Here is a 21,493-nt window from a genome sequence, read left to right as displayed (position 1 = left end):
ACTTTAGGCATGCGTAAGAAATACCAAGTTCTCAAGGTCTTTCACTTACAGCTCAGGAAGTGCATGTCACATGATGCCACTAAATAGTAGATCTGTGGGATAGCCTCAGTAACAATGAGACAATCAGAAACCCTTGGAGTAATTTGTGATATCACCATGACAAATGTTAAGGAAAGTGAAATCAAATTATTCTGATGTTTTTTACTTATTGAGATACAAAGAAAGACATTTCCAGATTGATAGTGCCATTACTGGTGAGCCATCCATCTATCTGATGGCAAATAATCACACTGGATTTCTTCCATTATGGAGGGCAACTATTCATCATTTTGGGAATAAACAATTATTTTGTATATGGATTTAACATACCAAGTACTACAGGTCAGTCAATTTTGTTCCAGTTGAGACTAAATCTTTAGTAACAGTAGCAACTGCAGTCTCCACCTGATTAAGTGTCTTTTAACCCACTCCCCTTCTCTAAATCATGGCCAACTTCTTTATGCACCAAAGAAGCAAGTTAAATGGGGATATGATCAAAATGCCCCCATTGTACCCAGAGTTTGTGAACTGAATGAGTAGCTATGACACCCTATTGTGGTGAATAAAATCTGGCTTCCATTTCCTTAATCAAAATTTTTTTGTTTTGGTTGTGCAAATTCAGTTAGAATTTAGTGGGCTGAACATTTGCTTTATTCATAACATCATGATGAGCAATTATCTACTCTAAGGAAATGGGGGAAACCATATTCTTGCCACTATACTCTTACTGCCTGTTTTATAAACCATGTCTCCTCTGTACATGGTGGTGACTGTTGTTATTTGGCCTCTCATTCCTGGATTCCATTGTCCTCATTTAAATAGGGAGCCTGTTTCAAGGGCAACATCTAAACCTTCCTTTATTGCCAAGAAAGTACAGATTTCATCAATGTATTGTTTAGTGTCTTGGAGAAAGAAATATCATTCACACTTATAGGAGACATAATAAGAGGTTAAGGTGAGTCATATGATAAATCATTCCAATGCTTCTATCCCCCTTGAATCTTCTAATCCTTCTCTTACAATATACCAAGGAATTTCTTGCAGTTCGGTTTCAATTGGCATAGTCCACATTAACTCCAGGTTTCATTCAACCATTCCAGTAATCTAAACAGTTATAATTACTCTAAGCTGCTTGTGCAAGCACATTGAATGCAGACTCTGGTAAATATGACCCTATTGGTTAGTTTAGCTCAACCTGTTTATGATTTTTCTTCCTGGCATTTCTCTTAAAATCCATTGCCACCTGTGTTCTTAAGGCTTCTGCTGATTAAGAAAATGGCAAATATTGCCCTTCTTTTTTTTTTTTTCTTGCATGCTATATGGTGAGGGTCATATTTCATATTTTTCCATGTGACTACCCCATTATTGCAGCACCATTTGTTGAATTTTTGTTTGTTTGTTTGTTTGCTTGCTTGTTTGTTTGTTTTTTGGGGTGAAGTGCATGGGCTGGGAACTGAACCCGGGTCTCCCACATGGCAGGCAAGAATTCTACCACTGAACTACCCTTGCACTTCCTAAATATTGCCCTTTTTTGATGTTTAGCCTTTCTTTCTTACTTCACACTTTGTACTTGACCCCTAGTGACATGCTGGGAGTTGGTTTTAACTCTAGTTCTGGAGGTACTGAGGTAGTAAGGATAGGCTGTGAGGAGAAATGGCATGCCTTATGTGGTAGCTACCCCACGTGCCTGAGCTCTTCAAGAGAGGACCAACTTTATCCAATAGGGAGGAGGTTTTCTACTGGCAAGGGAGACTAAGACTGAGTATACTCAGATTCATCTAAATCTACCCGATATTCCTCTCTTTCTCAGTCAATACATTAGATTTCACAAGGGGTATCTGTTGACTCTGAGATTTGATTCTATATTATAATTCAGCAACACATAAGACTGAACACTATGTATCCTTTTCTTTTTTTGTCAACAGTGCCTTGTAGCTATAATATATAAAAGACAGTAGAGGGTAGTCATGGAAACTCCCTGAGTCTGATTTACCTTGAGCTAAGTATTTAAAACTAATTTTACTTTCTTTCTTTAAACTCTTCAGTCTAGTCAGAAATGGCCTACCTACACCTCATTATTACATTTATTTTTCCCATTATAGGAGTCTATTGAAGCAATCACTTTTCACCAAAACCTTGACTTTCATTAACATTTCATTACAGGTGACTTCATGTAATAATTTCATGTAATAATTTTCAGTGCTGTAAATTACCAATATTCCAATATGCACTAATACAATTATCACCTCTTAAAGTCAGCCAGGTTAGGTAACCTATTCCAGATACACATCCTTGAGTAATCAAGTCTGCAACTAGTTTTGATACAAAATATTTCACCTGCCAGCATAAAACATAGGAAATGGATTCCAGTTATTTTAAGCAGAAGGGGATTTAGCACAGTTATTAGGTGTACCCAAAATCAGTGAAAGGAATGGAGGAGGAGAACTACACTTTAACACTTGATTCTGATGAGGTATTGCTATAACCTTAATCCAGAGTTCAGGTCTTTTCTGCAACCATATCTTGACACTATTGAAGCTAGTGGCTAGACACTGGGTGATGTTTGGAGCTGTTATGTACTCAGAAAAGGCCATGTCCTTTTAATCCATTCCTGTAGGTGCAGACTATTGTGATGGAACCTTTTATTAAGGTTATTTCATTTGAGATGTTGCACATGCCATTTAAGGTGGGTCTTAATTCCCATACTGCAATCCTATACAAGAGAATAAAAGACACACAGGAAAAACCCAGAGAGTTCAGAGAAGCCCAAGAGAAGCCGAGAGATAAGGGAAAACCCGCAGAATCTGAGAAAGGAAACCACTGAAGCCAGATGTTGAAGACAATGAAACCCAGGAGAGAAGGACTAACAGATGCTGGCCATGTGCCTTCCCAAGTGCCAGAGGTGTCTCAGATGCTGGCAGCCTTTCTTCAGAGAAGATACTGTCCTATTGATGTCTTAATGTGGACCTTTTCATAGCCTTAGAACTGTAAATCTGTAAGCTAGTAGATCCCTATAGTAAAAGCAAAATATTTCTGCTATATTGTATTCCAGAAGCTTTAGCAAACTGAAGCATTTGAACAGTGATAATGGCTACTCAAACTTACTGCCTCTTGTGCCTAAACCCAAACATCAATAGGAATATAATTCCACCTTACTACTTCCCTGAAAAATTTGCATATGTGCATTTGATTGGCAGCACCTAAGTCACATATAAAACCTTATATGCAAAGGAGTCTGGAAAATGTGGTTGCTTCATTTGTAGCTTCCAGTCAGAAAAGGAAGCTGTGCTGGTTTGAGTGTATTTATGTAGACACTAGCTTAATTAGTGTTAATTAAATAGCCATGCTTTAATCATCATCAATATTGTGGGAGCAATGGTTTCTTCGAAACCCTATTCAGTATTATAGGTTGGAAACTTGATTAGGTTATTTCTATGTTGACCACATGCCTTTCCAGTGAAGAAAGAAACCTTGAACTTCATTGGCCTTCTTCAACCAAGTTATCTTTTCCTGGATGCCTTAATTTGGACATTTTTATAGTGCTTTAATTGGGACACTTTCTCAGCCTTAGAACTGTAAACTAGTAACTTATTTAATTCCCCTTTTAAAAAGTCAATCTATTTCTGGTATATTGCATTCCAGCAGCTAGCAAACTAGAACAGAGGGGATACAGAAAGTGGAAAGAATACTGAACACCAATCAGCCATATCCAGGGCTTTGCCTAGAGGTGAGTTTTCAGAGCTTGCCACCCCAGCATTAAACAGTGTTCCCTTCATAAAACCTTGGTGGCTTGTGTTTTCAAAACTATTGGTATAAAGAGATTGCTCAACTCAACAACAAAAAGACAGTCAATCCAATTACAAAATGGGAAAAAGACTTGAATAGACACTTCTCAGAAAAGGAAATACAAATGGCCAAAAGGCACACAAAGAGATGCTCAACTTCCCTGGCCATTAGGGAAACGCAAATCAAAACCACAATGAGATATCATCTCACACCCACCAGAATGGCCATTATCAACAAAACAGAAAATGACAAGTGCTGGAGAGGATGTGGAGAAAGAGGAACACTTATTCACTGTTGGTGGGAATGTCAAATGGTGCAACCACTGTGGAAAGCAGTTTGGCAGTTCCTCAAAAAGCTGAATATAGAATTGCCATATGACCCAGCAATACCATTACTAGGTATCTACTCAGAGGACTTAAGGGCAAAGACACAAACGGACATTTGCACACCAATGTTTATAGCAGCATTATTTACAATTGCAAGGAGATGGAAACAGCCAAAATGTCCATCAACAGAAGAGTGGCTAAACAAACTGTGGTATATACATACGATGGGGAAGAGGAAGGAATCTCACCAAAGACACAAGGGAGCTGGGAGCAGATAGCTTTCTGCCAACAGAATTTTCAGGTGTGCCCATTACGCAGGAACTGTCCCCAAATTTGGGGTCCTAGCTAATGTTTCCTATCTCAGTGACCCATGCTTCAAACTCTTCCATTTCCCCTTTTCCATCTAAACTCTTTTCTCCTGTTCTTTCTGAGAATTGTCCTCTTTGGGTAAATAGCATATTCCAGATCCAATCATAACTAGCAAACATGCCACTTGTTAAAAATCTTAGCAACGTGTATACATTTTGGTAAATATTCCTGAGATCAAAGACATGAGGATAATGGTGAGAATTCTCTTTGAAAAGATGATAGAGCAAAGAGATAATATAAACTCATTTTAAGTGACACGATTAGACAGGCGCATACCCCTGACACTATTGCTGGGAGATTGCATCATTTAAAAAATTTCCAAAGTGTGTGCCCCTCCAGCAATTTTAAAGACATCCACAGAAAGTCAAAAGGAAACATTTGTTTTAAATCCTACTTGAAGTCAAGCAATAATGAGCATACCCCACATGTGACAGGAATGGTGGAGCCATGCTCAAAGCTAGGTCACTCTTGGTTACAAGAGACGGCATCCCTTATCTTCTAAAGATTTCATGGAAGAGGAGACTGTGAGAGGCTTTCTCTCATTACAGGAGCACTAGGAAGCACTTATTTATATCAAGTATGATAGGAAAGGAAAGGAAAGAGGCATGAAATGACAGGAAGGAGTAGGGTAAAGTTAACATAACGACTGCCTTGTACTAGGCACTGTGCTAGTAACAAATGAATTATCACGCTAACAACTATAATAGGGGTTTTTATTATAGCATTTTAAAGGTTTGAAGCCAAATATTAAAGGTGTGAAGTTATTTGAACAGGGAACAGCATTGGCAAATAAAAGAGTCAAACTTTAAACTACAAAGTCAATGCCTCTTCCACTGAGATTCTTGAGTAACTTAATAATGCCGGTTGAATTTTCTAGTATTTGAAGGGTTAATATTTAAAACTACATGTTAATGCTTCTGATAACTTGTCTTTTGCTTATTTCCTAAATTGACCTGAGAATTTTAACTTTTATCCATGCCAAAAATGATGTGATATTTAAACTGTTTTATTATAGGTCTACAAAATATGTTTCTGTTTTTCCCTAAAAATATGTGGCACTATGTACACCACAATTTACTTGCCCATCACTGCTTCATAAAATGTTAAGTTCCTTTTCTGTTCTTTCAATTATGTTTTTGTTGCTTTGTTTGGTTTTGTCTGATAAAATGTAGGTAATTTTGGATAAATGCTTTCTTTGCTTCTTTCTTCCTTCTCCTTGTTTGTTTGTTGTTTACATCTCAGATTGCATTGGCTATTAAAAACAGACTTGCTTGATGTTAATTATTTCATTAGTGAAAGCTATCTTCATTAAAATAAACTATTTCAAAATGTTTGAAATATTTTGTCTTCCTTACTATGAAAAATAGTTGAGATTAATATCATGTGTTTTTTTTTTCCTAGTGACTTCACGTTTGATATATTTGTAAACAATATTTGTGATATTCAGGAATGGCTTTAATATCTGCAATGAAACTTCAATATTTGCAATGAAAATAGCATTAAATAATTTCATAATATTTACTTTGATAAATTCCTTTTAAAATGTTATTTTGATCTCTGTAGAGATAACACAGCATTTAAGCATCTAACTTTTAAAAATAGAATTATTTTACTAATTTGGTTACATTTTATCAAATTCGCTTTACAGAATTAATGAACTTGTAAAAATTTCATAACAAAATAAATGAATGAGAAACAGAAATCACACCTTGTAAAAGAGGTGAACAGATAATGATATCTCAATTTGTGTTCCAAAGATAAATTTCTGCCTACACAATTAAAAGCTATTCATTTATAATAGCAATCATTAGACTATTATAAATTATTGGAAACATTCTGAATTGTATAAACATCTTTAATAAAACAATATTTTATTATTATATTCATGTATATGATGTAAGCAAATAAAGCTAATGTTTATTGGCTAGGTTTCTTAGGCAAACGCCCTAAGACTAAACATTTTGAAATTAGCAACACAACATTTTTATATGCTAAGCAGCGATTTAATAAAGGTTTCTATAAAGAAGTATTCTCTTTCTAGAGAGAATACTTATTTATCCTCAAATAGACCATAATTGTGAACTTTTCCTAGGTTCAGACATAAGAAGTAGCAGAGTTGGTGTTAAAATCTGTTCCATTCCCTTCAAAATAAACCACATTTATCATTCAGTATTTTAATGACTATGCTTCTCACATTTCCTTTTCTGCTGAATATTTAGTTTAATAGCTATCACATAAAAGGCCTGCAAAGATAGAAGATGCATTCAATATTTTAAGAAACAATATTGCTGTATGAAACTTTTATTGTAGGGAAGTCTATCTTCGATAATTTTATTGAAATAAAGTGTTTTATAAATATGTCTTGCAGACATAGTAATATAGCTTGAATTTCCTGTTTTGAAGAAAAGATCATTGAATTAATAAGTATCAGTTTTATTTCCACTAGTTCTCTATCCATTTGTAATTTTTCAGCCAAAATGGGTTTGACAATTACCAGTTAATGCACTGAACACTTGACATACATGATCTCATCGAGTCCTCACAAGTATTAGTACCCTATTTTACATATCTGGAAACTGAGGCTGGGCAACATTAAATAGTATTACACAAGTATGATATAATGTAGTGCTTTGTGACTCTACAGTTCTTGATGACAACCGTTATGAATGTTGCTTTCCAAATATACTTAGTGTTCTTATAACACATGGAAGACATGCCAGTCTTCAAAATAAAGTCAATGAAACTGAGTGCTTGAAATGCTCTCTATCTCCATATACATCATTCTGATTTGAATAAGAGCACAGGCCATTAATCAACCCAATTATCTAAAGCTAAACTTCAAGGAAAATTAACAAGGATGAAACAGAATTTAGAGTAAAAACAAAAAGCAGAAACAAAATAGTATTAACCTAGGAAACTCCTATGATCTCTATCAGAAAAGCAACTCAGAACATGGTCTTATCCAAGACCCAAGGGAGACTGAGCTAAGTGTTCAGGCTTTTGGACATCACCTCCATATATTTTTCAGAAATGAGCTGAGGTTTTTCGAGCACTTGGTATGTGTCAGCATTGTGCTAGCAGCATGACATGACATGTTTCCCCATGGGGTGAGTGTTGGTGTTGTCCCATGTCATACACGGCAACTGAAGCTTAAACATGTTCAAAGCCCCAGGATGGTGAACGTTGGAACAGACATGTGGATCCAACTCCACACTGGTTTGAACTCAGAATTAAAAGGAATCCTCATGTTTGAATCCTTTAGCTGCCTATTCAGTATGCTGTGGTCCCAAAGTCATTGCTACTCTCTACATCATGTATGATGGGTCCCCATTTAAAAGCAACTCACTTCCCGGTTTCGTCTTACTTCAGCTACACCCAGTGGAGCATAGTGAATTTCAACTAATGAAGGATGATACAGAAGATACTTAACATTGAAAACAGCAGGGGGCCAACCTATTAAAACAGACACTGGCCAGAACAGAGAGACGATGGCAGTAGAACACCGGAATTGGAGCGTCCATTTATACCTACTGAATAATTGCCCTCAAATCAACTAAACTGTGCAGTCAAGGACTAGAGGAGAAGGTCTTTTTCCCAGCATCAAAATATCTGATCTATTATCTTTATTGAGCAAGGAAAGGAAAAAAATAATGGTAATGTAGACCCTAATGAGTGAGCTGCTGTGAGATTATTTTAACTAATATAAACAGAAAGTTTACAGAAATTTTAAAAAAAATGACTCGGCTGAGAAAGATATGTGTCTCTTAATTACAACCAGATTATGAAGTTAAAAATGGTACTGATTGCCAAGAGTAGCTGTGTAACAGCTGGCAGACTATCATCACATCTGCACTGCAGAGTCACTACAACTGCCTCCTGTTTGGCTGCTACCGATCCCACAAGCTGTCAGCCAAGAGTGAATAGTAGATGTCCTGGTGGTGATGGACTACAATGAAATAAAACTGTCATTTGAAATTATATATTTTTGAAACAAGCATTTATTATCTTGATTTTAAATAGTTCTCAATGTCTTCTGAACACTCAATCCCAGGACACATTTAATACTATTTCTTGAATTAATTTTCAGCATTAACCACATCTGTATGTGCTCTAGACCATTATTACCAAGAAATCATTCTCTTTCAATAGTGTTGCTCAGTGGTCCCACTCACTATGAGACAAGGGACCTAGGATTGTTCTGATTTACCATACGGCACCTAACTTTCCCCAGCTTATGCAGAACATAAGAATGGAGAGCTCCTTCAGACCTGTACTGTAGCAGTTATAAATAGTTATGTATAATTTTGAATGCTAATTATCTTTCAAGAGATGAACCCTGCAAATACTCAGGAAGTTTCGTTTTTGCACTTTATCAAGGAAAATTAGAAATATGTCACCTTTTGCTTACATAAAAAATACATTGTACTCAATGTCATTTATTCAGTGCATTCTCTGCACCACTGTGTTAACTGCTCTACATATCTTGAATTCTGACAACAACCATAGGTGTTAGACATCATTGCCCCATTTAAGATAAAAAACTGATGGCCACAAAATTTAAATTATTGCCAGCCCAATTGGTAGGCTAGTGGCACAGGCAGGTTTTAAACAAGCCAGTTGGATTTCCAGGCTGAGTTCCTAATATCACCCCTGTCTACTGACTCCTTATTTATCAGCATGCCATTTATATCTAGATGATGTATTCTCATGACAACAATCAAGATAAAGCAATTTTAATCTTTAAATGACACATGCTATATTTCCTGTGTTTTTGATATGGGATATGACATAGTGAACACGTCCTGTTCCTTTTGAAATTGCTGATAATGAAATGAAAAAATAATAATCTACCTCAGCTTTTTACATGTGAAGAATTTATTTTGACTAGCAAAGAGTCAAAATGTTTGACTTTGTGTCTACCAGCGCTTTGTGGATACTGCATGACAGTGACATTTTGTTGGAAGGTAATTCTTTAAGGTATCTCTTTGTATGCTTTAAATGCAAACCGCCTCAGAGTTTTGAGGTTGTCTGTAAAGTATAAAAGATGTTCTCCTTGTAAAATGCATATTGCGGCTTTTGAATCAGGTTTATTTCTCGTAATTCAGAATTCTGCAGCACTCACTGAGGTTTTTTTAAGGGCATTGACTTAAAGAGACTGATGGGGTGGCTGCTGGCCATGCTGCTGCCGCTCAATGTGGTACTTGGTCCCTCAGGAGCCTGATATAACTGCAAAGCCCCGTGTAGTCAATTCACTTTCTCCAAAAACATCTGCTGGGGAGCATCTGCCAGGGGCTCAGCACCATACTCAGCAGGGGAAGAAATACAACAATTAACAGAGTATGTTCTCTGTCTTCAGAGGATTCAGGGTATAAACAGGAAACAGACCCATGAAATTCACAGTATATAGTGGTGTTATCGATGAAAGCATTTTCAAGTTATATTAACTGTACAGAGGGGAGTAGATGATTGGCACCTGGAATTCAAGAAGCTTTCCAAAGGGGGCTGTTGAGTAGTATCTTTAATAATGATGAATGTATCACCAGGCAGAGGTGAAAGGGAACTTTCTTAAAATGATATGCCTTGAGCAGGAGTGTAGCAGTATGAAGGCGCCTGGCCTCTCTGGGATACAGGAAGAAAGCTTATTGTTGTTCTTTTAAACATACATCTAATCTGCAAATAATGAATGAGAAGGCAGTATCAGTAAGGAATGGCAGCAACATTTGGTCCGACGTATACATTTCATAAAGAGTTTGCATTCTATCTGGCAGGTAATGATAATGGAGTTTTTTGAAAACAATACGTGTCATAATTGGAAAGTCTTTATAGATCATCCTGTGTCTTGTGGAACACAGGAAAGGCTGAAGTGGGAAAAGACTAGAAATGTTTGAACGATATCACAGTCAGGGTAGCAGGATAAGTAAACAGGTTTAAGGAAGCACGTAAGTATAGCAAGATAGGCTAATTATTTAAATGTAGGGGGTGGGTGGTAAACCTTCAAAGAAGGGGACAAAGATGTGGAAGGAATATAGGTTATGGGTTGGATACCAGGCAGCTCCCAGGAAGGATATTTGTTGATGCAAAGTGTAATGCTCCTGGAGAGGTCTTATTCAGCACCAAAATGTGCCAGGCCTCAGTAAATGTTTGTTGAATGAAAACAACAATAACAACAACAAAAAAAAACAAAACAAGGTAGGCCCTACTACTCCATCTAAAGAACTTAGCACACTCTCTGAGCCAACATGTTTGTATTTGATTATGAACAGACTGACCTGATATTGAGCTTTATTATGTCATTGAGATGATATGTATTCCCCTAAAGATATATAGAAATAGTCATGTAGTTTAGACTTCATAGCAAGAAAATGGATACTCAGGATGCTAAGTTGGTACATGTGCTAAAATTATATCTGATTTGAATTATACCATTAAAAATTCTTTATCCTTAGCTTTCAATATACCTCATGAAAATAATATTTTACAATATATGTATAACATCCCCTAAAGGTGTACATGCTCCTTTTATGCCAAAAAAAGGGGAATATAAATCCCAAAGCCAGCTTGCTAATACGCTCATGGATTTTGACATATGTGCATCTTCAGTAGGACCTATAATATACTTAGAGCAATTTCTCAAATATGAAACAAATTCATTACTAAAAATAACCTGACTCAAGTTCTTTTAATAGTTCTCTTAATTCACCCAGTGGCTGTAAACACATCCTGATTCCATCTAAAACTTTCAAATCAACTTAATGTGCAACCATCAGATAATTAAAGAACAGAATTTCCACAGAAAATGGGAATGGATGACCAAAGGTGTTCTTAAAAATACATATAGTTTGAGGTTTTTAAAATGTTCCTTTGATTTATAACAAAGAACAGTTAAAATATGTACCCACTGAGAGAGATTATAATAACCTCATCATCAAAAGATGTTAAACATAGACTAAGAATTTGCCCTGAATGCTAGTCAGGCTTAAGGCTAGTTTATTTATGAAGAGATTGGAAACAGTTAAGAGCCCACGGAGTCATGCTTGGGGTTCAGTTCTGACTCTGTCATCTTCAAGTTTTGTGATCATGGACTAATCACTTAACTTCTCTTGAGGCTGAGTTTTAAAATCTGAAAGCAAAAAAAAAAGAACGTACTTCATAGGAGTATTTTCAAAACAAAATGACATCATGTGTGTATCAAAGCATTTTGAATACGGTCTTAGATAAGTGCTCAGTAAATGTTAGGTGCAGATTTTACCAAATACACTAACACTTTAATCTATTAAAACCTTAGATGATTCAATATATATAAGGCAGATGCGTCATCAACAGTCAAGCACATCTCTTTTGTTACTTAGATACCCTGCTTAGTTTACTAGACTATATAAAAGTTATTATATGGGCTCTGGGACAATGTACAGTTTGTGAGCTCCTTTACAGGAATTTATCATACAGTTTGTGAGCTTCTTAACAGCAAAGTCCTATTTTTCTCCGAATCCACAATAGAATTTAACATGGTCCTGAGGAAAATAAATGAGGAGTAAATTCACTGGATGAACACACATTTCTTTAGGGATATAGGGGGATAGAAGATATCCTTGAATTGGCTAAGCCTCCATTTCAGTCTTCTGTGAGGCCTCTGAACTTAGCCCAATGCTTGCAACCTAGTAGTAGTTTAATAAATTGACTAAGGGTCAATATTCATTGACTAAGGGTCTGCCCTTCAAAGAGGAAGGTCTATAACTCTTGGCAAGAGGAACCAAGAATACCACTGACATTGCTTTATATAAAATTCTCCAAAATAGTATGAATCACCTGCTACCACTATCTTTCACATTCTTTTACATAAAATCCCGAAATGTAATATGCATTTCCAGTTGCTACCACCTTTTAGTTAATTTTACAACAGATTCTAAAAATAATATTATTTAACTAAAATAGCATAATTTTATTTCCTGATTTAATATCTGTTAAATACATTATTATTAGTGGGGTGGCAGAGAAGGGTTCAAGAAAAGGGTTCTGGAAAATCATGTATAAGACTATCCAGAATCAACTTTAGACATATGAAGAGAAACATCTTCATGAACAGATATTAGTTCCCATTGAAAATATGAATGGATCAACTATAAACAATTTTGAAGTAGAAAAGTACTATGAGAATTTTTAACGAAATTTCATATTTAAAACCAAAAGTGTATATTATGAATTGGGGAAAAGACTTTTCTGATTGGATAACTACATTAGGTATCTGCCTATTATCCTAAACAACACAGATTTCATATATACAAAACTTGGCTCTGTGTATATGTATGTATTTAAAAGATACTCAGAGGAACACACAATTTAGTTAGGAGATGGCAAAAAATATGATAAATGCACATCAGCCTTACACACTAAAAAAGCTCAAATGGCCTTAAAATAGACATTGCCTTCATAGTAGGAGAACACGAAAATCTTACTCACTCTTTCACTTCTGCCATCCTCCTGCTTTATTGAGAAGCAACCTTCATTTGTCTTTTGTATTAAGAACAAAAATTGTCACTATATCCCAATGAAGTTACTCAGATAGACACAACTTGGTTTTCTTTTAAAATAAGCCTTTACTGAATATATCAACAAGGTACTGTATAGTGTAGAGTGAGTAGTTAACAAAGTGTGTGATATGGTAGTTCTCAGAGAATGTATAATGCAGAATCTTCTAGCCCCTTTCAGTTCCTTTTCAGAGGAAATACACTAAACAGAAGCCAGAATCAAATCAACATATGGTTCAAACAATGACAAGTTTTTAGGATTAACTTTCAGTGAATATACACTGGTCCTATGAGGGACACACAGTAAGAGTGGTAATGCCTTCCCCTTGCCTCAAAATGGTTATACATCTTACATCCCATGGACACCTTTACAAATGCCCCGTGTGTGTGATAGTAGTTTCAAAAAGGCCTATTACAATCGTCTCCTTGTGCTCTTCTGGTGGATACGCTATTAGAAGAAAACTATAGCAAAACGATCTGATTTGTTTTAACAGCAATATCAAATATGTACCCTCAAATCACTGACAAGCATCCCCTGTAGTCAACAATGATCTTTTGACCCTGCTAAAGAAATGAGGGAAGGATGCAAAACTACAGGTTTCAAGTATTTCAGTTTCGACTGAAAAAACAAGAGCATCAGGCAAGGCTTGACAAGACTGAGAACCAGTAGTCTTTGTGTATGTATCATTTTTTTTCCTTTTTGAGCACTCGTTTATGCTTTGCTTTCCCATGCAGCTAGAAAGGTAAGTCAGGAACAAAACTGTCATTTCCATGTTCTAAAGTAAAACTATAAAGACTCCTTGTAATATGTTAGAGAAAAAAATGTTATAAACACAGAAGTCCATGAAAATTAACCACTTCACTGTCAAATGCTGAAATGGACACTGCTCCAGTGGTTTGCTGATTAAGTACATCCTATTCCCGGTGATTGTAACAATACTGCCTTGTGTTGTAATGGGTGCTTTGCTGGCAACATGAAGAGGTTGCCCTCCCCAGTGGGGAAAGAAGCTCTGACTCCTATAAAACACTAAGATCATTATGATTTTCACTAGCAGGAATAGGAGTTGTAATATTAGCCTCTTTATTAATACATTTTACAAGTCTGATCATATTACGCTTTTTCTTTTTTACTTCAGGGAAAAATGTCTAACATATTTTCAACAAACATCCAGATCATTAAGACTTGCATTATTTCTTATAAGGGAGAATGTTTTCCACCAGCAGAAATGCCAGGAAAATAGGCAGGGAACACAGCCCTTGTCTCTGCTTGTGATTGTCTTGTTTGATGAGCTGCTAACACATTTGACAGTGTTTGAAGGGAGCTCAGGATCTCTCCATGATTAAACACATCTACCCACCCAAGCAGATATTAATAATACCCTGAGCATAAATTACCATTGCCATGACTATCTCATTGGTTGCAGTTATGTCTTTTCCTTTTGAAATTTCCTCTGTGAAGCAATAGTGGTCTAGCTCTAAAAGTGGAGTACTGTCTAATACTACACCATTCGTTCAGAGAGCTTCAGGTTCCTTCCTATAAGCCAGTAACTGTGACTTCACTCCATGTTTTCAGACTGTACCTTCAATCTTATCTCAACTGATCATCACCTCAAACTGCCTACTTGTGATAGTAAGAGACAACCTTATATAGTGTGCATGTGTCCACAACTAAAAATGCTAATCAAATATTTCTTCACTGATGGTCAGTTAGCACTTATCATGAGCTATGCATAAGACACTACGAATTCCATAGTGTGCTTTCTATCCTGGTGTAGGTGAAAGCCCAGGTATATTACTATGAGGGGAGTGATATTCATTTTAGCAGTACCTTCTCATGCTGTGCACAGGATCAAAATAAAGCCTGTAACTAGAGTGCACCTCTTGGGAACGCTTCTAGCAAAGGAACCCCTACAGATCATTTTAACCATTCCACTCGACTAGGTCTCTGTTACATCATGTAAGCTCCAAACGTTTCTTTGAACCTTGAGAGATATTATAGGAGACTCTCCACCCTTTATGTTCTTGGCCCAAAGCAAGTTTTAGCAGCCAAAAATCCCACTGGGAGTTAAATATACAAAATGAATAAATGAGAACAATTATTTTGTGGATAATGAAAAAAAAAAAACCTCAAAAGTCAAAGTACCATCTTTGAACACATAATTTTATCTATGCAGCCAAGGGGAAGAGGACAGCGGAAGGGAATTATCCATCTAAATGCACACAACCCTATGTCACAGTCCTGGATTTTAGATCACTTACTGCTACACGGATCACCTTCAGATTGTCTCATCCCCTCACTGTGTGGACCTTACTTTAAGAAAGCAAACTCCCTGGTTAATAGACTAAAATACAAAATCAGAGTTACTTTAGAATTAATTCAAATTAAGACATAGCTAATTTCAACTTGACTGACTGCACAGTTTCAATTGTATCTACATTATAGTGCCAGTTATATTTTCTGCTGATTCTGAGGAACAAGGACGATAAAACATATAAGTTGGGGAGTACAATATTAAGGAAAATAAAGCTCTTACTATAAAGAAAAACTTGCATAGCATTTTATACCTATATTCTTACAAAGAAGACACATCACAGTTTTATTGTGTTTAAAAAAAAAAGAAAGACAAGAAGATTGTGACATTTAGTTGATTGGTACCTAAAATAATGATCAGAAGAAAAAAAATATGCAGCATAGAATGAAGTGTCTTAATTTGATTTAAAAAAAATAATTTTTAAAGGATGCATCTTTAGATAATGTATGTGATTTTCTATAGCCCTTCTACATCTAAGGGATGAAAAGAAGTAAATTATACACATTTTCCTAAGATGGATGTTGCTTCATAAATATCAAGAGTTAAACATGGATATTCCTCTTTTCTCTATACCCTCTGCTCTATGCCCTGCTATACTCTGCCAAGATTAGAGGAACAAGCCTTCACTCTCTGGCTTGTTCATTTTTCATCTATTGTCTTACCAATATAAGGTTTATTATACTTCCACGATCCCAAATACAAGGAACATCCAAGATCGAAAAGGAACAAATGAAATTTCAGTCGAGGAACTGGGTCAACGTCAGTACAAGGTAGAAACTCGGTATTGCTTTTTAAAAAAAAAAATACATTATTTCAGCCAGCTTAGAGATGTCCTTACAGAATTATTAGTAGTGAAAATTAGCATGGAATTCAAAACATGTAAGTGCATATGGATATTCAGTGCAACCAAGACTGGCGCTCAAAATTTTCTTTGAAATACTGAACAGGGGAGCAAAAAACAAATATAGCATAACCAACTAATGATGAAACAATGCTGTAAGACTGGAAGACAAGAATTTGAAAGTGATATATTGGTATCAAGTCAAGCTATTTCAACATGATACTAATAAAATCAATTGATATTGTATAACAGAACCACTGCTGAGCTGGCCTGGACTAAATGATATCAATAAGTTTTACCTAGCAAGTTGTTTTAGCAAATTGCTTGTTGTTCTAAAGATCATATTGACATAGCCTTGAAGTGAATCTACTGAAATAATTCTCATTATCAAAAATAATTCCATTCAATATAATTCTTCCCATTATTTTATTAGCCTCTTCTAAAAAAAGTATTCTAGAATATATCTCTGTTGAATTAGATTCAACCTGACATATGATTTGAATAGTAACACTTTTAAAGGCAGTATTCTTACTAGGACAGCGCATTTGTCCCTGCGTATGACCAAAATCAGACGCGAATTTCTGACTGCTATCACACAGGGCCAGGGAAGCATGAGGAGCGATTTTTAAGTTCCCAATCAGAAAGTCAACCTTCAAGTTAAAAGATCTTTCAAAATCTCATCTCATTTCCTTGATTCTTCCAGGCTGGATGAATTTATCTCTCAGGAACTGGCTTCCTTATGATGTTTTCTGTATTCCCTGCACTGGGTCAAATCTGGTTAGTATCTCCTTTCTTATATTTGGGGCTATTTCATGTTGTCCCAGAGCAGGTTTAGAAATAGCATGAAGATATCTGGGCCATTTCTTGTTCTACTCATCTTATTTATCTTACCCCGATAAGTTCATTTTAATCTGACCTTTCATCTGACCACCGGATTTAGGAAAGGAATTTAATCTGACAGCTTCGACAGCAAAGTGGTTAATGTGCATCGTAAGGAAGAATCACTCGTTCCTTTGCCTTAGTGTTGGGTTCTCCTTGCACAACCCTGTACAGTACTTCAGCAACTACTTTTTTTTTTAAAGATTTAAAAAGCAAAGAGTTACAAAACTGTTTGTAATTAACTTGAAATAGAAAAGATAGCACTTTTTTTAAATCCCATTATATAGTACACCGTATAAATTACAGAGTATTCAAATGCACAACTGCATCTGCGTAACATTTATCAAATGTAACCTGTGTGTCTTTATGTGTACACGCGTGTGTGTTCTCAAGAGTTTCACTGTCCACTTTTCCAATGCCAGACCTCTGGCTGTCACGTTGGGCAGTGTTCCAGGTCTGAGACACTGCTGTTACAGTATCGCATGTTGTTGGGTATATGGCAGTCTGTGTAATTAATGCCCCCGTTTGGGGTATAAATGGGCTGCAGTCTGAAATCTCCTTTAAGGAGTTGATCATTATTTAAGGAGACGATCTGAAAACTGGTTTCCGTCATCTCCAAGATGGAGTTGTCCTTCTTGGTACCAGCTTCACAGTAGTCATCTTTCCGCCGGCCCCGGTTGTATTTCCACTTCTGGGAGGTGTAGCGCCCCTTTTTGTGCATGTGCCAGCAAAAGATGCTGAGCAAGACCACGAGCACAAATATCACTGCACCCCCAATCAAGCCGGCCAGCAGAAAAGGGGAGCCCATGCTGTGCGACGTTGTCTGCTCGTGGCTGGAAGCAGTGTTGCTGCCGTTGTTCAAATAGGAGGCAAGTGTGGTGGCCTCAGAACAAATGGTATCCTCCACAGCTCGGTAGTTAAAAGCATCCAGAGGCACTAAACAAATCCGGTAGGTAGATTTCGGCTCTAAATTCACCAGGCTCAGATGTTGCTTCTCACCACTGACTATGCGTTCCTGAACAATGCCCCCTACTAAACTGTGGCCCATTTTCACCCAAGTGAGTTTGTATGCCATCACCGTAAAGAGAGAGAGCCAGCTGACTTGAATGGAAGTGTCATTCACAAAATGGATAGAGAGCTGGATCCGTTCAGAAATAGGTGGGGTCACCCTTTCTCTGCCATCCCAGTCAGGTATGGTGGGAAGTTTCAATGTGGTAGGAGTCAGAGGTGCATCGCTTCTGCTTGGGGTTGGAACATAGAGAGTAGGAAGTTGAGTTACTGCAGAAGGTGGACTTGGGGCTGGGGTGAAGAGAGGAAGGCCAGGCGTAGTGGTGGGACACGACAAAAGATTCATATTCAACTCTCTGACAGCCATCCCCCGGACTTGTTCAGGACCTTGGCACATGAAACCTCTCACATTGAGAGATGAAGGGATATACTTGAGCCATTCGGTGACCCATTTAATACTGCAGTCGCAAAACCAAGGGTTATTCCGAGCAGTGAGCTGCTTCAGATTGGAGAGATTATCGAAGACCCCTTGAGTCAACATTCGCAGTTGGTTGTTGGATATATCTAGCCTTTCCAGCTTACGGAGATTTGAGAAGGCTGTCAAAGGGATGTGGTTTATCTGGTTGTCCTGCAAGTAGAGTCTGATCAGATGCGTCCCTGGGAGATCAGGAGGGGGACGGGAGAGTGAATTCCGTACGATGGAAAATTCCTTGAGCTTGGTGAGATGGCTGAAGGTGCCCTCGGCAATGCCCTTGTTGGTCAGGAGATTCCCATCCACAATCAGACGCTCCAAGCTGGTAAGGTTCTGGAAGGCCATGTCTGATATGACAGCGATGCGATTCTCATCCACTCTTAGCTCTTGCAAGTCCACAGGAAGACCAACAGGCACGCTGCTGAGGTGATTCTTGGACAAAAACAACAATTTCAGGCTAATTGCCTCCCGGAAGGCTCCGTCTTCCACCCCTACTGTGGATATTGAGTTGTCATCCAGGTGTAGCTCTTCTAGTTTCAAGAGCTGGGCAAGGGCAGCCCGTGAAATGGTCTGAATGTTGTTCTCCTGCAAATGGAGAACTCTGACATTCTTGGGAAGGTTCATGGGAAATTCATCCAGTTGGTTGCCATACAGGTACACTGTGTGCACAGACTGTACATTGTGCAGTTCTGCAGGAAACCCAGCATTATTAATTTGGTTGTTGTGGAGGTAGAGTACGGTTACACCCTCCGGGATCCCAAGAGGCACTGAGGTCAAGCTTCGCTCATTACAGTAGACAAAGTTTCTGTCACAGCGGCACACATTAGGGCATGCCAGGAGTTTTGACACCTGTGAGTAGAGCCCCAGGGAAATGATAAGCCAAGATTTCAGGAAGAATGCCCCATGGCTGGGCCACCTGGTGGTCTGCAGGCCCATTTCTGAAGTAAAGAAATAAAATACAATGTGATGGAGGAAAAAGCAAAAGCAAAATTATGGGACCAGGTTCTGTTTAAGTCCAGAGCTCCAGCTAGTAAAAAGGTCCTGAAAGCAATACAGTAAAAGGTTCTTCCCGTTGTCTCTGGCCTTATCAGCCTGTGCTGCCCTCTTTGTTGTTGTCCTCCATGTACAAAAATTTCAATAAAGAGAATTTTCCACACAGTCAATGGTGATTCCAACTTGTCAATGATCAACAGGAGAGCAACTGAGCAGGTAGAACTCCTTTGTCTTGTAGAGCAGATCAGCTCTGATCAGCCAGTGACCTTCTTGATTAAGCTCAATCCACAATCTGTCGTAGAAAAGAAAGAAAAGAGTCAGTTGTGCATAGTAATGGATGATGCGCTGATCTATCATCTTTTCAAAGGCAATATTATTAGGACAAAATGGCTGGAGTCAGGGGTTGTCATTAAGTGATATTTTAAATAAGATTTGTTTGCTTGAAAAGAAATTCAAGGAATGATAGATTGAAAACTCTTCAAAAGAAAACACATGGTGACCTCTGGACAATCAATAATCGTGTTGTGAATAGTTCATCCCAATTATCGCCTTGTCTTAAACATCAATTTGCATATCTATTGTAATTTGCATATCAATTCTGCATCACAGGACACTGACCACCTCCAAATCCTATTGGTCACTGTGCTGGTTTGAATCTACGGTATATCCCAAAAAGGCTGTGTTTCTTTAGTTCATTCCTGTGGTGGCAGATGTATCGTGAGTGGAACGTTTTGGTTAGGCTATTTCAACTGAGATGTGACCCAGCCCATTCAAGGTGGGCCTTAATCCTTTGCTGGAATTCTTTGTGAAGAGGATAAAAGACAATAAAAGCCTAGAGAGAAACCCCTTAGTAAAAACAAGCAAACCCACAGCAGCTAAGAGAGAAAGCCACTGAAACCAGAACCAAGGAGAGAAGGACCAGCAGATATCACCATGTGCCTTCCCATGTGACAGAGGAACTCCAGATGCCAACAGTCTTTCCTCAGAGAAGGTATCTTCCTCTTGATGCATTAATTTGGACACTGTCATAGCCTTAGAACTGTAAATCTGTAAACTGATAAATCCCCGTTGAAAAGGCCAACCCATTTCTGATATTTTGCATTCTGTCAGCTTTAGCAAACCAAAACAGTCACCATCTAATTTCTCGATGGTGATGGTGACAGAGCAACTAATAATATTTAAAGGAATAATATGAAACCCTTTGCAGTTATAAATAAACAGATATAAAATGGATCTGAGAGAGTCATACAGAAACATGCATCCTTTGAATCTGTCACTCTGATGAAGAACATAATGCACAGAAGCCTAAGGCAGGCAGAGAAAAGACTTCTCCTTTCATCCTCCCCACTTCTTGTCTCCTATCCTTCTACCTTGCTCCAAAACAACTTACACTAGAGTTACCAAGTAAAACAGCCAAACTCCAGCCCATGATACAATTCCATTTATCCCCTTTTGGGGCTTCCTAGTTACATGAAATACACTATTGTGATCCCTTTAGGAGTTGCCAAGCTCTTAAGTAGAAATGAATTGTTTTTCAATAACAACCCTACCATCCTCCCATCTGTGAGTGTTTTCCTGCTTTTACAGGACTTCTAGCAAATTATAAAATGACAGAAAGTATGGTTGGGGTAGTAAAGGCAATCCACAGACAGCAACAGTGCCCTCTGGCTCCAGAATGTATTGCATCTATTTTAAGATTAGGGAGGTAAAGAAGTTAATTGAAAGGTGTCAGATTTAATTTCCCTACAAAAAAAGCTAACATGATAGGACATGGCAAGCTGCAAGTCTCTTAATTTTCACCAATACACAGAAATTGAAACAATTTATATCTAAAGGCAAAGAGACAATATTTGAAACTGTTCCCATTGCTATCTTTAGAAACATAATTTTTTAAAAAAACACTGTAAACATTATTAAAGGGTGAAGGTCATTGTGAATTTGTT

The 21,493-nt window shown here is 37.4% G+C and overlaps 1 protein-coding gene across 5 annotated transcripts in view; it reads right to left on the bottom strand.

The window, feature by feature from the left end:
• Positions 1-6,413: 6,413 nt before the first annotated feature.
• FLRT2 (fibronectin leucine rich transmembrane protein 2) overlaps positions 6,414-21,493 on the bottom strand; it is a 101,919-nt gene continuing 86,839 nt past the window's right edge. For all 5 annotated transcript variants that reach the window (XM_077123240.1, XM_077123238.1, XM_077123239.1 and 2 more), the window contains one exon: positions 6,414-19,842. In XM_077123240.1, the coding sequence (XP_076979355.1) occupies positions 17,511-19,493 (1,983 nt within the window). In that variant the 5' untranslated portion in view covers positions 19,494-19,842 and the 3' untranslated portion in view covers positions 6,414-17,510. The remainder of the gene's footprint in view (positions 19,843-21,493) is intronic.

This window comes from Tamandua tetradactyla, chromosome 12 (assembly GCF_023851605.1).
Source record: "Tamandua tetradactyla isolate mTamTet1 chromosome 12, mTamTet1.pri, whole genome shotgun sequence".
NCBI lineage: Eukaryota > Metazoa > Chordata > Mammalia > Pilosa > Myrmecophagidae > Tamandua > Tamandua tetradactyla.
This window is presented reverse-complemented; position numbering and strand designations above follow the sequence as displayed.